General features: G+C 39.1%; 1 protein-coding gene across 2 annotated transcripts in view; it reads right to left on the bottom strand.

Annotated features, from left to right (window-relative positions):
- Window positions 1-4645, bottom strand: part of nfat5.L (nuclear factor of activated T cells 5 L homeolog) — a 57754-nt gene extending 53109 nt beyond the window's left edge. For both annotated transcript variants that reach the window (XM_018257931.2, XM_018257929.2), the window contains exon 1: window positions 4359-4645. In XM_018257931.2, coding sequence (XP_018113420.1) covers window positions 4359-4449 — 91 coding nt within the window. In that variant the 5' untranslated portion in view covers window positions 4450-4645. The remainder of the gene's footprint in view (window positions 1-4358) is intronic.
- Window positions 4646-18802: the final 14157 nt, after the last annotated feature.

The raw sequence follows: 18802 nt of genomic DNA on the forward strand, positions 1-18802 counted from the left end.
TGCTCAATGTGTATTTCCTGTTCTCGCACCTGTCACCTCCTACTTCTGTTGGAGAATTAAAAAAATAAATTTCTTTCATCTTGATTGTCCGCCACCTCTGCTCCCGAAGTCATTTATATTTTATATTGTGCACAAAAACCTTTTTTTCCTGGTTGTCAACTCAGTAGTACCTGCCACCATTACAGCCTCTTCTCCCAATTTGACCACAGGGTTACCAGGTCTAATTTTCAAAAACAGATGGTGGCTACAAAACCAGCCCAAAACTAGCCAAGAGGCACTTCAAAAGTAGCCCAATAATAGCACACTATGGGCAGATTCCCTAAAGGGCGACGTCATTTTGGAACTTCGCCAATTTCCTAACGAGCGCAGGCGTAACTTCACTAGCGAAGGAGATAGACGCTAGCGTTGCTTCTCACTCTTAACGACAGGCGGATTTACGCTCTGGCAAACAGACGTAACTTCGCTAAAGATGCGGATTTTACTGAACATTACCTCATTCTCCAGACTTGCCTTCGCAAGCTCAGAACAGGTGAAGTGCAATGGAGTGCATAGGACTTCCTCAATTTTTAGTCCCAAAACACGCTGGCGTATTTACCTTTTTTCAGCCTGCAAAGGTCCGTAAATTTTTTTTGGGTAACCGGGTTCCCCCATACATTTTCTAACATATGGAACATAAACTATACACTGGGCTCATGTGTAGGGCATTATAACAAATCCATTTTCTTTATTAAGGTTCCCTGGCCATGTAACCTTATCATTTCCCACCATATGCAAAATAGGCAACGCAAGCGCATCTTCACTTTGATTGCAGAAGTAACGCTAGCAAAATTCGCCCTGGACGCAACTTCGCACTTTAGGGAATTGACGTTGTCCTAGCGAATTTACACCTGGCGAAGTGTGGCAATGACTGCAAAGCTGTCGCTGGCGAATTTTCGCTGATTAGGGAATTTGCCCCTATGTGCAGTGAAAAAAGTCTAAAAAATAAATGACAATATGTGAAAATACACCTTTTTCAAATTTTTCCATGAAGCAAAATGGGACAGATTCCCCTGTCACCAGGGGCGTAACTATAGAGGGGCGTATAGGGGCCCCATAAGTCCCTAATACATATACAATTTCAATAAATATTGGTAAAACTGGTCAACCTCTAGACATTATGGTGGCCAGCAGATTTTTGCCCTGAAATTGAGGAAAGTCACTGGAAAATGCAAGAATGGGACGGGAGACTGGGGTATAGAGCTCAAAATCTGGTAATTCCCAACTTCTACACAAGCAGGGCTGGATTTACATAGTGGGCGCCCCTAGGCCCACTGCCGTTCGTCGCCCCTGTCCCCTCCATTCGTGCAAATTTTCATCATCTGGACTGGAGCAATGCAATGGGGATTGGCGCATGGGAAATTTTAAAAATTATTGTATCTCCAGCACATCCCCAGTGTTTTTGAACCAATGTGGGTGTGGTTGGGAAGCATGCCGCCCCCCTAAAATCCTGCCGCCCTAGGCCCGGGCCTAGGTGGCCTTTCCACAAATCCGGGCCTGTACACAAGTCAGTCCCACTGCATGCTGGGTATTGTAGTCTTACATTAAACTTGGTGGTTGGCAAATTGTTAAACAAAAACTACATTACCCAACATGCATTGGGAGACGCAGGCTTGGCACATTAGGGCAAGAAAAAACTTTGGCTACAAACTACAAACCAGCCAAAGGCTCAAAAAGTAGCCCAAATCCGTACATTAGCTAGTTTGTACTTTCGAAACCCGTCTGGGCTTTAAATTAGTAGCCCAACTTGGCTGAAAAACCGCCAACATGGTATCCCTGTTTTGCCAAAAAGGAAAGAGGTTTTTTAAACTTATGCCACGTTTATTGAACATTAGGTCAGTTACAGTAACACTCTCAGAAAAAGAAAAAAGTACTTTTTCAGGTAGCCTAATACCTTTAATTGGTATTATAAAAACATAAACATCAAAACCCTTTAATGCTTTTATAATATCATAACATTTTCGAATCAGAAAAAGGGGGCAAAAAGTTCTGCTAATTCATTTAAACACACCAATATTTTGGTCAGAAACATTTTCTGGGGGTTAAACCATCTATAACAATATAAAAAGAAAAAGACAGAGAATAATTGCTATGGTTTTTATTTTTAGACATAAAGCTATTAAGGTTGTAAGCTTCATTTGTTAATTGTAAGGGATAAGCAACATCTATTAGCATAACCAGTTTATCAACCTTTCATATAACCAGCAAGTATGAACTAGATATTTCTGTATGCAAATGCACAGGTTGACTTCCACCTGACACCACTACTACAGGAGGCTCTCAGCCCAAAAATGTGCAGTAGAGCATATGCAGGTCAAAATGCACCTGTGCTGACTGTCATGTGGTTCCACGGAAGTCAGTGGAAGGTGGTAGGGACTGATTTAGGTGTGTTTCAGTTGGCAGATGAATGTACCCTATGTACCATTAGCCTATTATTCATATCTGCTTATATAGTCACACTTTAAAAACTGTTTCACTGCTACATTTAGTTCTTAGTATTCATGTAGATAATTTGTTGCTTTAAAATACATTAAAAAGGAACTATCGCAAAAATGAAAATTTAATATAAGCTTCCTCATACTGAAGTAAGAAATTTTCTAAATACAATGAATTAAAAAATCTGCATTGTTTCTGAAATAATCAAGTTTATATTCACTATCCCTCTCTCAGCATGTTTCTCCTCATTCTGTCTTCATGCAGCAGTTGGGTGTCAGATAAATAATCCAATGTATTTTATAGGGGGGCTCCCTTTCCTAGCAGATGTATTAAAGCTCACTCAAATAACTGATTCCAGTACAAAAAAATCTAACAAAATAACTGCCTTTTGCACGAATTCTGCATGTAGAGAGACAGGATTGCTGGTGATTTTAATAGAGTGAACTCTAATACATCTTAGATGCAAAAGGAGCCCCCTATAAGATATATTGGATCATTCATCTGACGCCCAACTCCTGAATGAAGAGAGAATGAGGAGAAACAGATGCTGAGAGAGGAATAGTGAAGATAAACTTGCAGGCCCGGATTTGTGGAAAGGCCACCTAGGCCCGGGCCTAGGGCGGCAGGATTTTAGGGGGGCGGCATGCTGCCCAACCACACCCACATTGGTTCAAAAACACTAGGGATGCACTGGAGATACAATAATTTTTTAAATTTCATATGCGCCAATCCCCATTGCTCCTGTCCGCCTGGAGGGGACAGGGGCGACGAACGGCAGAGGGCCTAGGGGCTCCCACTATGTAAATCCGGCCCTGTAAACTTGATTATTTCAGAAACGGTACAGAATCTTTGATTGTAATTAAAAAGCTTCTTATTTCAGTATGTTGAAGCTTATATTAAATTTTCATTTTTCGCGATAATGAAGAAAGTGCTATAATTTGAAAATGACCAGCAGGCTTACAGACCTAGCAACGTATTATATTTCCTTTTCTGCCACAGCCATTTTTCCTATTAAAATATCAATACAGCTCAACTTTATTTGTAGGTTCATTGCAAATGGAAAAATAACAAATACATGTCCAATGTACACAGGATTCTGTCATCAAGAGTGCGCTCACAAATTTGCTGAAATGGTGTACCTTTTGCAGACTATGCCAGCCTCTATTGGCTACTGAAGCATACACAGATGCAGGGCTTATATTTATAACCATTATGTCCATTTTATTCTATTATAGATAAAGGTAAAATATCTAACCCTGATACTGGTGATTCAGATTTTTATACTATAACGATAGAAAAGAAAGGCCATCTATGGTCCTCCTCACACCTCATTTGTAGAACTGGCAGCGATGAAACGTATGGAGCCTGGGACCCTTCACAAAATCGTGGGTGACTTATAATGGGAGCAAAATCATGGGTGACCCTCAATGCAAGCAAAATCAGCCCTTATTTGCTGAACTGGGGTATCTTTGCGGCTGAGACCCCTACACAAAATCGTGGGTGACTCGCAAAGCAAGCAAAATAACAGGTTTTTCCATTTCACCAAGAGATACGTCTTGAGTACATTGAATTTGAATAAATCATTTTGCTTTTTTACAAAGCTCTCCTTGTCCGGTAGTGAGTCATACTTTTGACTTTTTAAGTATATATATGTGAGCTATATAAGCTATTGCTACACATCATCAATACAGAATATTTATTTGCTGTTGTGGTATTACAGTGATACCCTGGTCCAAGCTAGGGAGAAGAATATACATACATACACAGAGGCCAATGACTACTATAAGTGCCTCAGTCTTTAATTCTAAAGGTAGTTACAGTAGTTAGGGTTACAGTGCTGCAGAAAAGTTTAGTTACAATGCTATTCCTTCTGTGCAGTCACTTACCTCTTTGCCTGGTTCCTGTTATAAGATTCCTGTGTTGGCATCGATCTGCAAGCCTTGGAGCAGAGAAGACGTCTTCAGAGAGAGAACGCATAGCACCTCTGGTTCTCAGGGTTACCTAGTATTTGTCAGGCATTCAAGGTCAGAGCAGTGTTTGGAAATCAATATTGCTCTATATTTTGGTTTCGATACCAAGAACAGAGGCTCCTTCACAACCTCCCCTTACAGAAGATATTCTGAGACAAGAGCTGTGGATTATTAAAGAGAATTTTTCTCTGCTACTCTGTCTAAACCTGTCTGGCAGGTCGTGGGCTGTGTCCTTCCAAGTTAAACACGCTGGTCCCTCTGCCTTTTGTCCTCGCTAAAAATTAACTCCTTGCACAACATGTTCCAATATAACCATGCATGCAATATTCCACAACCTCCACTAGACAATCTGTTGCAAGGGAATTTGGAGTCATTCTTTGGACATATATCGCAAACCATGAAGCATGGCCAAGGCTGAGCCAGCCAAAACCTAATCTGCATAATTGCTGCATAATTGACATGATGGTTTCATCTAAGATTCCAGTTGATATCATACCAGTTGATATCATACCTAATTATGTGAACCCTTGCTACCAATGCAGCATATTGATACAGCACCCAGCACTAATACAAAAAAAAACACAACCGCTGCTGATAGTGTCCAGCAGGTGTGCAAAGTTTCAGGGAAATGAGTGGAAGAAGACCCTCTGGTTGCGGGGGGACAGGGGGGGGGTCTGCTTCCCCTATAGCTACAATACTGCTTTTATATACATTAGGTTATGAATAGAATTATTTGTAATTACTGTAACAAGAACTACCTACTGATTGTAAAAAAGTGAAAACATAATGACAGGTATTTAAAGGTATTCTCCCTTTGCTTGGTGCAGAGGAGTGGGGCAGGGTTTATAGAGAAGCAAGTGGGGTGATGTCTGCAAGTGGAAAGGGGGGTGCTCATGCTCATAATCTGGGATCGGGGGGCACCTATGGCCGCATCATTTTAAAATCCAGTCCTGATTGCACCCAGACCCACAATACGTCTTTTCCTCAGGCAGCAGGGCGTGATTCGTAGGGACGGGACAGTGGGGGGCCCTGGTGCACATCCTGCACTGAAAGTCATCCAGAGTTCTGTGCCTTGTAAAAAATAATGCCTTTTTTTATATTGATGAAAAAAACTTTAGTACCTTTATAAATAATGGTAGGGGGTACATTATTAAATGTATACATTAAATTCTCTGTACTTATCAATACAGGGCTCCACATCTCCCTGTGTTTTTTTCTCTTTTAATTTGCCATTAAAATGGAAGTTCATTTTTACATAATCTTTTAGCATGATACAAAGTAACATGCCAATTAACTTTTCAATCAGTTTTTATTTTAAAATTTGTCCTAATTTATTAGCCTTCTGTAGCCCTCTATGTGCATTCTATTTTATTTGTCATTGTAACTTTTTAAATACGGACTATCTTTCTGCAGAAAAAAAAAGTGAGTGATTAAAAAACACACACCAAAAAACATTTAACCAACTAAACTCTTCCTAGAATTCTCGCTGTCTATACCATACTATAAGTTAATTTTAGGACACTGTAATATCTATATATATATATATATATATATATATATATATATATATATATTTATAGTCCAAAGCCTTCTGCACTCCGTTCACCATTTTAAAGGACCAGGTGCTTCCTCAGTGCGCTCATTCGTATATCTGAAAGAGATTAGGAACACACCAGTTGTTTTGAAAGAGTTAAAAAAATTTAATTTTATTTATCCATTTAAAAACAGTCCAACGTTTCGGTCTCCATCTAAGACCATTATTAAGTCTTGATAAAGGTGTTCGATGGAGACCGAAACATTGGCCTGTTTTTTATATATAAAATATATAAAATATTTTTAACTCTTTCAAAACAACCGGTGTGCTCCTACTTTCTGTGATATATATATATATATATATATATAGATATATATAGATATGTATATATCTATATATATATACGTATAAAGTTGTATAAGGTTTATTCTGCAGTTGTGCAAAACTGGATTTAGTTGGACACTACAAAATCAACCATCTGCACTTGTATTTGGGAAAAATACCTTTCTGCCTCTCAGATGATTGGTGAACATTTAATCGGGTTCATTCACTTTCATTATGTTTTCTATAATTTCAAGGCTCTAAATGTTTCACTTTTACAATTCTCACCAAAAGGCAACACTTCCAGTCACCCACCACATTCCTACAGAATTCCAGTCTCGCCCATGATGGGTAGCATGAACAAGGGGCACAGTGAAAGGGCCAGTGGGCAGTAAATGCATTCTTTGTGTAGTCTGCTATAAGAGGCATGTATAGATACTGGCTCATGTTATGATGCTACATTATATAGTAGGTAGTTAGTAGCTATCTTTAGGAGTAAAACTATCTGTGTTTGTGTGTGTTTGTTTAGTGGAGTGTAGATTGTAAGCCTTATTGTGGGTGCCAAATATTCATCTTCCTTGCAAGTGCAAAATAAATAAATAAAAAAGTCAATTTAGTAGTATTAGGAGTAGCATATCACATGCTGCAACAAACATTCTTATGAGACTGTGGGTCCACTTCTGTCTGAAATTGCATATTAGTTCAGTTTTATACAAAACTCATGTGGAATTAGATAGTATAATGTCTCAATGCTAAGAATGCAATTTTATAAAGAGCAGAGGCACAGAATGTATTATTATAATTTATTATAATTTATGTAGTTATGCAGAGAACTTCATTTTTTTGTGTCACACAGAGTACATTATAGATATAAAATATGAAAAACACAATCTCAGAAATGTGTTGGGTTTTTGGTCAATGGAAGTGTATTCTGGATGCTTCTCTGAGCACTTGTGCAATCTACATTTTCTATTTTTAGCAGTTTCTGAGATATTTTTAAAAGACTGGATTTTAGCTTGAGAGTCAGCAACCCTAGGACTAACTGAATCGAGGAAGTGCATAGGCAGTGGGGGCCATTTAAGACTGAATGTGCCTTGCATGAGCAATATTTAAGGAAACCCTGTGTGAGTTTACTAATCACACATGGCTTTGTGCTATAAAAAAACTGTGCTACTCGCTACCTTTTCAGCCCCAAGTGGCCCTTCTTCAACTTTACCCTCCACATCTTGCTGGATTAAACCGCAAGCTTTTGTTTCACGTATTCAATGCTGCAGCTAACTTGATAGCACAAACTTGGAAGCAATCAGAGACTCCCACCATTCAGCATCTGCTTAAACAGCTAGATTCTAGAGAGTCTATGGAGAGGCTGGCAGCGGGGTCACTGGAAGCTAGAACTAAATGTGCGCAAATTTGGGATGATTGGCACTCTGTACAACTCCAGTAGAGATGTTTGTGAATTATGCATTTAGTCTATTTGCTATCGTGACTGTTTGTAGTCCTTACTTTGTTCCTTCATGCACTGGGAAACTTTCCGTATACCATGTACGATCCATTTTATTTTATTTTATGTTGTTCTATTATGTTTTTTCTTTTCTGTTATTTCCTCTCACTCTGCTTGTTCATTGTGTAATTTGCTTATGATGGTACTCGATGCCTGTGTCATATGCGTTATCGACCTGTCTATACTTTCTCAGTATGTACATTTTGACTCTTGCTGTTTCACAATACAAAAAAAAAAAAAACTGTGCTACTCTCATTATTTTACCCAAATAGGCTTTTGAAATGAAGAAAAACTTCAGCAGCTTTTAGTGTTGCTGACACTTAGGGCCTTTAAATAGATCTACTGAGCCAAACCTGGCTAGCAGTATAAAACGGTCTAAAACTGATAATATCTACAATACCACTTAAAATACAAAATTTAGGTAAATTGCGAAAAAAGTGATTAGAGGTCCACGAATATTTTATTTTCAAATTTTTTCACTTTAAAGCCTAATGGTTTGCCAACGGGAGATGGTTAAGACAAAGGATTTGTTTCAATCATGTCTATGTTTGGGTTTTATGTCCTGGTCTGTCTCAATCCTAAAACATAATATAATGATAGGTAAGTTGGCTTCTGATAATAAAACGTAGTATCATGAAATATTTCCAAAATTATTCAGAAATATACCTTTTACTTGAAAATGCAGCACATGGGAGGGTATTCGAAAGCTTAAAAAATGTCCTAAATTTGATGACCAATAGAAACAGCCTATGAGTGACTACATCTCTTTTACATTGTAAATCAAGGTGCGCAATTCACACGTATTTTAAGCCTCAATATACTCCTTGCAATCAACCGAAAACTGGAGTTATGAATTTATCTGCCAATAATACACAAGAGCCATAATTATCCTGCAAATTATATCCTTATAAATGGTGCTTAGTGATGTAATTGGTAATAATCGGAGCTAAGTGATGTCTTTTCTGTCGCATGACTCACTGAAACTTGTGTATTGTAATAAAGTACCTGTTGCAAAATATGAGGATATTAGAAGTCACTGTGGTCTTCAGCCTTGTGCTTTTTTATAGTAACTTATAATATCCTCATATTATAAGTTAGGGGGTACTTTATTAACTATATAACTGATCTTCAAGAAGGGCCATGTTGTACTGAGCTGGAAACATTAAATGTCAGTGTTCTTTGCAATTATCATCCTGTTTTTTTCCCATTTGAATAGAATAGGTCTACTACATTATGAAACAGAGACAGAAAATTCGCCAGCGACGGCTTCGTTCACAACGCAACACTTTGCCAGGCGTAGATTCGCCAGGACAACGCTAATTCACTAAAATCCGAAGTTGCATCCAGGGCGACGAGCGTTGGCGAAGATGTGCTAGCGTTACTGCGCCAAGCAAAGCTGCGCTAGTGTTGCCTAATTTGCATACGGCAGGACGTTAAAGTTCAATGGACATATATGTTGCAGCAAATACATTACACTACACATGCGTGGGAAACCGCAATAAAAAAAAAAACAGTTATATTGCCCTACACATGAGCCTAGTGTATAGTTTAGTACACATGAGCCTAGTGTATATGTGCAATATGTTAGGAAATGTAGGGGGGAAGCCAGTTACCCCCCAAAAAAAAGACGCTATCGTTTTTCAACTATTTTTTTAGGAACTCCTACTCTATTGCACTTCCCTGGGCTGAGGTGGTGACGGCAACTCTGTAGCAAGAAGTAATGTTCAGTAAAATTAGTGAATTTGCATAGTTACATCCATTCGCCAGAGCGCAAAATCGCCAGGCGTTAGGGAGCGAAGTACCGCTAGAGTCTATCTGCTTTGCTAGCAAAGTTACGTCAGCGACCGTTAGTAAATCAGCGAAGATCCGAAATGACGTCATGCTGGCGAATTTTCGCCAACGTTAGTCACTTCGCCCTTTAGTAAATATGCCTCAATATCTCAACAACAAATTGCTGTTGCTGAAATGTATTCAACATTGCTCATATTCAGTATAAAGTACAACTCAATATCCATGCAAAAAAGAAGAAGTAAAGAAGAGAGGTCTGGGGTATCAAAATTAGGGATGCACCAAATCCACTATTGGATTCGGCCGAACCCCTAAATCCTTTGCAAAGATTCGGCCGAATACGGAACCGAATTCGAATGCTAATTTGCATATGCAAATTGGGGTTGGGAAAACATTTTTTACTTCCTTGTTTTGTGACAAAAAGTCACATGATTTCCCTCCCCGCCCCTGATTTGCCGTTCGGCCGGACAGAAGGATTCGGTCGAATCCGAATCCTGCTGAAAAAGGCCAAATCCTGGCCGAATCCCAAACCGAATCCTGGATTCGGTGCATCCATAATCAAAATTACAGTAGCAAAGTTTGCATAGCTTTAGCAGTCAATCTAAATCTAAATAAATAAATCTACATACATGCTAATCTAAGTAAAACGTGTTGGTTGCTATGGCTTACTAGACATAAAGCCCATACACATTCTCTGCACTTGCAATGTTCATGCTGGGCGTTCCAATGCCCCCTCCCAGCTTCCTCTGAGGAATAGTTTGCAAGTACATTAATTAGTTGCTTTTTAACCTTCGACCACTACCACTTCTTACTTGGGGCAAGCGAATTCCATGCCAATGGCACACATTGAGGTGCTGGAAGTTACACCATCCTCACCATGCAAAATGCTTTTTGGGACCAGACCATGAATATTCATTAAAAACTCCACTGACTACAACAGACGGGGTGAAAATGTATTTAGGCAACAGACAGAAGATGGCCAAACACAGCAGATCTGATAGCAAACACACTGCAAAAAAAAAAGGTCTGCTGTTATACACCTTCCTCCTTTGAAATGTTTCCACATGTTGTATTACATCCTGTAAATAAAACTGATTTAATTTGGCAACATGTAGGGCCATTTTCATCAGCAAGGTCAATGCATCTTGTTAGAATAGCGGGAAGAATGGATCTTGCAACACACAGTTAAATATTGCAACATGGACAAACTTGAAGGGATGAATGGGGCCCACATGAATAAAGAACTGTATACACAGCTAGTATGTATAGATCCCCAAATGCAGCTACCAAGTATCATAAGCAACTTTTCTTTTTTTATTTAGGCAATTTATTTAGACACCAAGAAAAACAATAATGCTCCAAGCACACTACACAAAGCAATGATTAATGCTCAATGTAAAGAAACACAGAGTGGAAAGAAAGCGCTCCAAAAAAAAACAGCAGTGTTTGTCTGGCAGCTTGTACATCAGGTTAAGAATGAATCCTTGTTATATAGAGAAAATGACATTTTTTAGCCAATCAGCAGTTTTATTACCTTAAAGGGATGGTTCACCATAAGTTAACTTTTTTATGTTAAAGAACAGCCAGTTCTAAGCAACTTTTCAATTGGTCTTCATTACTTTTTTTATCTTTTTTAAATTTTTGCCTTCTTTTAACTCTTTTCAGCTTTCAAATGGGAGTCACTGCCCCCACCTAAAATCAAATGCACTGCAAGGCTACACATTTATTGTTATGGCTACTTTTTATTAAGAATATATCTATTCAGGTCCTCTCCTATTCATAGTCCGGTATCTTATTCAAATAAATACATGGTTGCTAGGGTAATTTGGACCCTGAAAAGCACCATTACAGTTCACAGTACATCATACTAAAAGTTAACTCAAAGCTGAACAAGCCCTTTAAATATCCTATTCATTATTCAAAGGAGCAACTTGAGACTACTTTTTAATATGTTGTAGTCGTAGTAAATTGCATTCTAAAGCAATTTGTCTTTTTTTGTATTTTGTGGAGTTTTTATCTGAACTTTGCAATTTGGACCTACCACTGGGGCCCTTGGATGCTGTACGATGCATCTGATATTTCATACACAGCTGACAGGGTTGTAGTCAGTTTAGGCTCCATTTGCCTTGTGCTCATTGCACTTTCCATTTAATCCATCTGTTGCAGCCCGGAACTCACCATTCTCCAACAGCATAAGCCTATGGCAACATAGACATAATTCTTGCTGGGTCCCTTAGTATAATTTGCTATCCTGGTACAAAGCTGGCATTTTGACATTTGGGGGATATTATAACTTAGTTGCATATTTTTAATAATGACAGCATAATGTGTTAGCTACTGTGAATTTTATCTATTTGCTAGATTTCTTATGCTCAAGCTACTGTATGCTCAGTTGTCTGATAGTAGGCTGAACCAAATTTGGAGTTATCCACAGTGCTCTCTCTTTTGCCCCAGCAAGGAATGCAGCAGCAGATACAGCCAGTGACTAATCTACGAAACTGGCAAAAGTAGCGCTCTAAAAATGTATCTAATGAAGTCACAGAGTAAGAATTTCTCTGGGCTCTTACAATCCACTCCAATTGGAAATTTGAAATATGTTGATAATAAACAGGAATGTGAGCAAGAAACCTGTTACTGTATAAGGACCACAGTCCACCAGCTCTGTACTAGATTACCATGTCATGGATTTTGCCTTTTCCTATATGATTTAGAAACAATATAAACTGTAGATAAAATAAAACAATATCTGCTTCATCTTACTAAGGCTATGTTTGCAATATGTCAGTATTTACTGTCAGAAAACACTGTGTCTGATCAGTGACGTAACTAGTTGTTACTGGGCCCCATAGCAAATTCAATTTAGGGCCCCAAAATATTTATAAGTTGGCCTATTTTACCAAGATATATTAAAATTGCTAATTAATTAGGGTCTCACTGGGCCCCCTACACTCCTGGGCCCCCCTGCAACCGCAGGGTCTACTTCCTCTATGGTTACGCCCCTGTGTCTGATGCTGATGGTCAAGTCTCTGGTGCACAACCGATTCAATGTATTATAATTCAAACATTATTTATTCCAACCAATTACATCTCTGATTTGCCAGGTCTGTGTCACATAGCTGGTTTTGAATGCTAGCCAAACTGGACTTGAAAGGACATCCTAAAAAAAGATAATGTTCCTTTAAAGACAAGTGAAATTCACCAGGAGTGCTAATTTGTTACGCATGCCCAGTGAATACTGTCATTTACATTTTACCCTATAATACGGAACTTTTCATGTGATCACTGTGCCACCATCTCGACTGCTTTCCTCTAATCTGTAGAAAAATGACACATGTAGACGAACACATCTTGTAACCTTTGTATTCATGATGAGGGTTAAATTAGACTTTTTCCTTTGGGCATATTACGAGATGGTTTTACAAAGGTAACTTGCTAGATCCAGGTCTCACACTGTTACTAGTAGCACTCTATAAAGAAATAAAGAAGTGTTAGAATGGCAGATAACCACAATTCCCAGAAAGCTTATCATCATCCTCTGGTAATCCTTTCCTGAGCAGCAGGATACAAACCCTGTCACATGGGTGATTATTATCTTTTGCTAAGCCCCAGTTTTATGAAACAAATGGACAGTTATAAAGACATCATATTTACAGCTGCTGTATTCAAACCATGTATTGCAAGTGTATTTTTAAAACGTCTGGGCTGTTTTGCCTGCGGTAACCAAATGCACACACTCTTTGCTTGTCATAGTGTTGTGATGCAAAAATAATCCAGTGTTTGTACACTCAGATGAGTAAAATAGTGAGTACAGTGTAATCTCTATTTTATGATTATAAAGTATACCCTCATTTTACATCATTTAACTGTGTTCCCACTTTTGTATTATGCATAATACATTTCCCTGATTTTACAATTTTCTGGATTTTACACAATTTTTTCTGGAAAAAGGTAAAATGGGGGTCATCTGCGGTGTATGAAAATTGTGTTTCACACACAATTTTGTGTGCATCCCAGGTCATGTCCCCCTCTCTATAGCTGCCAAAAGTTTCTTCTCATCTAAAGTAGCCCTCCTTATAGTTCCTCAGCAAGAAGCCAGAAATGGGGATGTAACATGTAATATCTTGAGGGTATGTAATGTGATTATTTTGGGATCAGACAGACATGGCAGTTACAACTCTTAACCAGTACAGTAATACTATAAAAAAAAGGGGTCCCCAACCTTTTTTACCGATGGGCAACATTTAGATGCAATAAGAGTTGGGGAGCAACACAAGCATGAAATATGTTCCTGTGTGGGTGGTGCAAAATAAGCACTGTGATTGATAATTTGCTAGCCCCTAAATGGACTGGCAGCCTATAGGAGGCTCTGAATACAGAAATTAAATTGGTGCTACCTAGGATTTACCTCCTAAAATTTTAACACCACAACCATCTGATTTTTCTGTATCTTTATGGGAGGTTGATCCTAAAACCCTTGATGGGCTGAAGTCTGTTAGGAGTGGCATAATAATGGTCAAAGTTTCATTTCTGACAGCAGCTTCAGATCAGCTCCACAATGTCTTTCCCTTATCTTCTTTGAGCTGAAATACTGTATCTATGAGTACTTCCCAGTCTTTCTAAAGAGACATTATGCAGATGCCTTTCATGTGGTAGAATATGCCTTCTGTTAGTCGTCTTCAGACTTCTTTTCTGTACTGTAGCTCAAGTTTGGGCTTCTTTCCTTCTAGCAACCTAATAGTAGCCCCATTGCAATTACTGTTATCCAAAGGCCACAGGCCGATATCATATCAGTTTTCAGTTGTTGAAGGTTTATAATTAAGAATAATGTTAACTGCATCACTTGTCAGTTGCTGAAAAGTCTGTAGTGTAAAATTTCTATATCAGATTTACACCAGTACCTCAGCAGTTGTATCCTTGTTTATCATATTTCTATGGCTTAAACTTGTGTTGGTTACCAGATGATTTGCACGTTGTGTAAATAAAGTGTAGAAGAGATACTGATACTGATTACCCCTCATCCTCATGGACAGATAGCATATTGTTTGTATGCAATAAAATACTTTAATGGTTTGTTCACTGTCCAGCACTTTTTCTTGTTCATTTCAAAACAAATGCTCTGTATGGCTACAAATGTGTTATTGCCACTTTTTATTCAGTCTTTCTATTTTCATTATCTTTTTATTCAGGCCCTCTCCTTTTTATATTCCAGGCTCTTATTCAAATCAATGAATGGTTGTAATTTGGACCCTAGCAACTGTATTGATGAAATTGCAAACTGGAGAGCTGCTGAATAAAAAGCTAAATAACTCGAAACCCACAAATAACATACAATTGCAAATTATCTCAGAATATCACTCTCTATATCATACTTGGGGGCCGATTCACTAACTTCGAGTGAAGGATTCGAAGGTAAAAAACTTCGAATTTCGAAGTTTTTTTTTGGGCTACTTCGACCATCGAATGGGCTACTTCGACCTTCGACTACGAATCGAAGGATTCAAACTAAAAATCGTTCGACTATTCGACCATTCGATAGTCGAAGTACTTTCTCTTTAAAAAAAACTTCGACCCCCTAGTTCGCCATCTAAAAGCTACCGAAGTCAATGTTAGCCTATGGGGAAGGTCCCCATAGGCTTGGCTAACTTTTTTTGATCGAAGGATATTCCTTCGATCGTTGGATTAAAATCCTTTGAATCGTTCAATTCGAAGGATTTTATCGTTCGATTGAAGGAATTATCATTTGATCGTTCGATCGAACTATCTGCGCTAAATCCTTCGACTTCAATATTCAAAGTAGTTTAATTCCTAGTCGAATATCGAGGGTTATTTAACCCTCGATATTCGACCCTTAGTGAATCGGCCCCTAAAAGTTAATTTAAAGATGAACAACCCATTTAAAGACTCATTTGTCACCTTCTTATGTCTTTCTAAAGCAGCTCTGTGAAGGGGGTCATCTTCTCTGCAAACTGCTCTAAATTGATACACTGACTTTCATTAAAGGCATCTGTTATAATTGATACAATAGTTGTAGCAAATTGTAACAGCTCAAAATCTGCACCTGAATTACTGAGGTGCCAGACTGAAACACCAGAGACAAACATTCAGCTTTAAACTTCAATTTTGGAATATAAAATAAAAACAACATTGGAAGCAATGAAAAAGTCTTAAATCTGAAAACAACTGGAAGAAGGAAAACCCGATTATTTTATGCTAAACCCTATACCTTCAGCTGAAAGTAAAAAGTAATTTTTTACATTATTTTAGGCCTTTATTGGCATTGCCTGCCTTGATGGCAGAGGGACAATAGAATAAACAGATTGCACACATTACAGTGCCTCATTGTGCAACCAATACTGCAAGAGAACAAACATTTACTGTGTAGGATGCCACAACACAGAAGGAGCTCTGTCTCAGAAAGAGAGTGCTAAATGCACTAAGTGGTAAACAAATGCTGAAATGAATGAGCTGGAGAGGCACAGTGAGCAAGTGACTGCTCTGGGATGGGATTGTATTATCAGGTATCCAGGGAGATGAGCGGCAGGCCAGTAGCCATGTGGGCACAGATACTGTCTTCCCAAGGCCTATGTGGAGGGCCCTAGCCTAGAAATATTTTATTTATCTTAAACAAGCAAGCAATGGCAAACAGGAATGCACAATCAAATAATATTTTGGGACTCATTTATTACTGGAATTACCGGAGCAAGACAATCTAACATCCTAAATTTTTACATTTTTATTTTCTCTGGCCAGCTATTCTCCCTCATTGTGTTTCAAGGTGCTGATGGTGGGTCCCAGTTGTTTTACGGGTTGGCTTGGCTCCAGCTTAAAGGGGAAGGAAACCTAGTCGGCGCAAACCCCCCACCCGTTTGTTGCCCACCCTCCCTCCTCCCCCCTGGCCTACCCGTCCCGCTGGGCAAATGCCCCTAACTTGTTACTTACCCTTCTGCGCAGGTCCAGTCCAGGGAGTTCACAGACGACATCTTCTTCCACGCGATCTTCTTCCTGCTGTGAACGGCGTTTTGGCGCATGCGCAGTAGGATCATTTCGCAGGTACGCGCATGTGCAGTAGATCGTACCGGCAAAATGATCCTACTGCGCATGCGCCGTTCAAAGCAGGAAGAAGATCCCGTGGAAGAAGATGTCGTCTGTGAACTCCCTGGACTGGACCTGCGCAGAAGGGTAACAAGTTAGGGGCATTTGCCCAGCGGGACGGGTAGGCCAGGGGGGAGGAGGGAGGGTGGGCAACAAACGGGAGGGGGGGTTTGCGCCGACTAGGTTTCCTTCCCCTTTAAGTTAAAGCAGCAGTGAAGCAGATCCATTTTTGAGTATACGCCAGGGTTGGGATACTGAAGCTAAAGTGGTATAACAGGAATTATGGTATGTGTGCCTTCTGTGCAGGAATTCTCTCTACCTGAAGAATCTGACTGCTATGTTATGCTCTAATCACATTATGACTCAGCTGCTTCCTTGTCGATTGAATGAAATGGATTGTATTAAACAGACTTCATTCATGGAACAGAAAAGAAAACCCCAGCTCAATGGAGCAGTTAATGTGGGTGCCTTCAGCTCTTCTACATTGATACAAAGCAGTTGTCTGGGACGCATTATATCACTGTAAATACTTTTACACTGTTTGTTATTGCAAACACAGGGAAGGGATTCGTTTGTTTCATTTCCCCCCGCACGTATTTGTTTAAACTACGAAGCTTAGCAGTTTTCCCCAATATAAATTTTCAGTGGTTTTAAATACATTTGTAAATGTAATTAAAAATCGATTTCTGTTAATATTTTCTGCAGTCCTACTTCTAAATCCTGGAGAATTGTAATGTAAGACAGCTATTGACAACACAAGGAAATTATATAAATATCATAAAGCCCCTGCAAAGGACTCCCTCCTTAAGAACAAAACCCACAATTGTAACTGTCTATAAAAGGTACTACAGTGGTTGGCAGCTGCCATGTATAGCTGCTTGACTTCTTGACTCTAGCTCCCGAGCTACCAACTGCAACGTTACTGTGTCACTGACATTTATGATCAGGTACAAGGGAGTGGGGTCATAATGTGGCATGTGAAGCGTACTGCGTCTTCATCCGACAAGATAAAAATGGATGGTGCCGGATAAACTTTTTTTCTCATTAAGGGTAGGACTTCACAGATGATTTCTGTGCGATCTGACGCCTGCGTTTTTGCATATCATGTTGGATCGCACGGAAATCGTCTGTTAAGCCCTACCCTAAAATATGTGGACTGTCTGATTTAAACGCATGAACAAAAAGAGTCCATCCGTCTTTATCTGATCCAACTTTACATTTTAGCCTAGGGGCATCAGATTTTGTAGCATCCTACAAAAGCTTGTGCTGTTGCGTGGTGTTGCATGACATGATCAGATAAAATCTGACCCACAAAATCTGATCAAAATCTCCTGTGTAGTTCTATCCTTATTCTCTTTGGATCTCCCCAGGTAGTATGCTGTTGGAAACTGCAGGAAGGTTTCCTAGGCCCAGAGACAGAGGCTTATTACCACTGCTCCTGGTCCTACTGGTAACTTCTTGGAAAGTGATCAGCAATTTGTGGTTAAAGTAGAATTAACTTTTAAAATTATTGTATTCTCATTCTTCATTTTTTGTTTTTAACATTTAGGGTTTTGTTCAGAAGCTTTTCCATTTGCGCCATTACTCTGCCTACTTGAACCGTGTCTCCTTCCTTTGATGTCACTGACTCACCCTTAAAGGAATTGTTCAGTGTAAAAATAAAAACTGGGTAAATAGATAGGCTGTGCAAAATAAAAAATGTTTCGAATATAGTTAGCCTAAAATGTAATATATAAAGACTGAACTGTTCCCTTAACGTCATAAAGCTCCCCCAGCAATTAATCTTTGATTTGAAAAGGTGTCAACCCAATCACAGCTGGAGGGCCACCTACTGATGCGCTATTGTAACACTGTCACAGAACTGACCAGTTCAGAAAAGAAGCATTTGAAGATTGGAGGAAGCATAGACAGATGGAGGAACATGCTTTTTTCTTATTATATATATCAGAACTGCCTGAAGTAATTGCATATTTCTCCAGTGGTCCCGGATGTGACGGAACAAAACTGCCTGCACCATTGCCTAGGGGTAGTTCATCAGGGATAGTCAGAGGACCCTCCTACGATAGGTACTTTTGGATATTGACATTAAAAAGTGTATTCTTTTCATTCTTTAAACCCCCAGCT

Source organism: Xenopus laevis, chromosome 4L, assembly GCF_017654675.1.
Source record: "Xenopus laevis strain J_2021 chromosome 4L, Xenopus_laevis_v10.1, whole genome shotgun sequence".
In the NCBI taxonomy this organism is placed as follows: Eukaryota; Metazoa; Chordata; class Amphibia; order Anura; family Pipidae; genus Xenopus; species Xenopus laevis.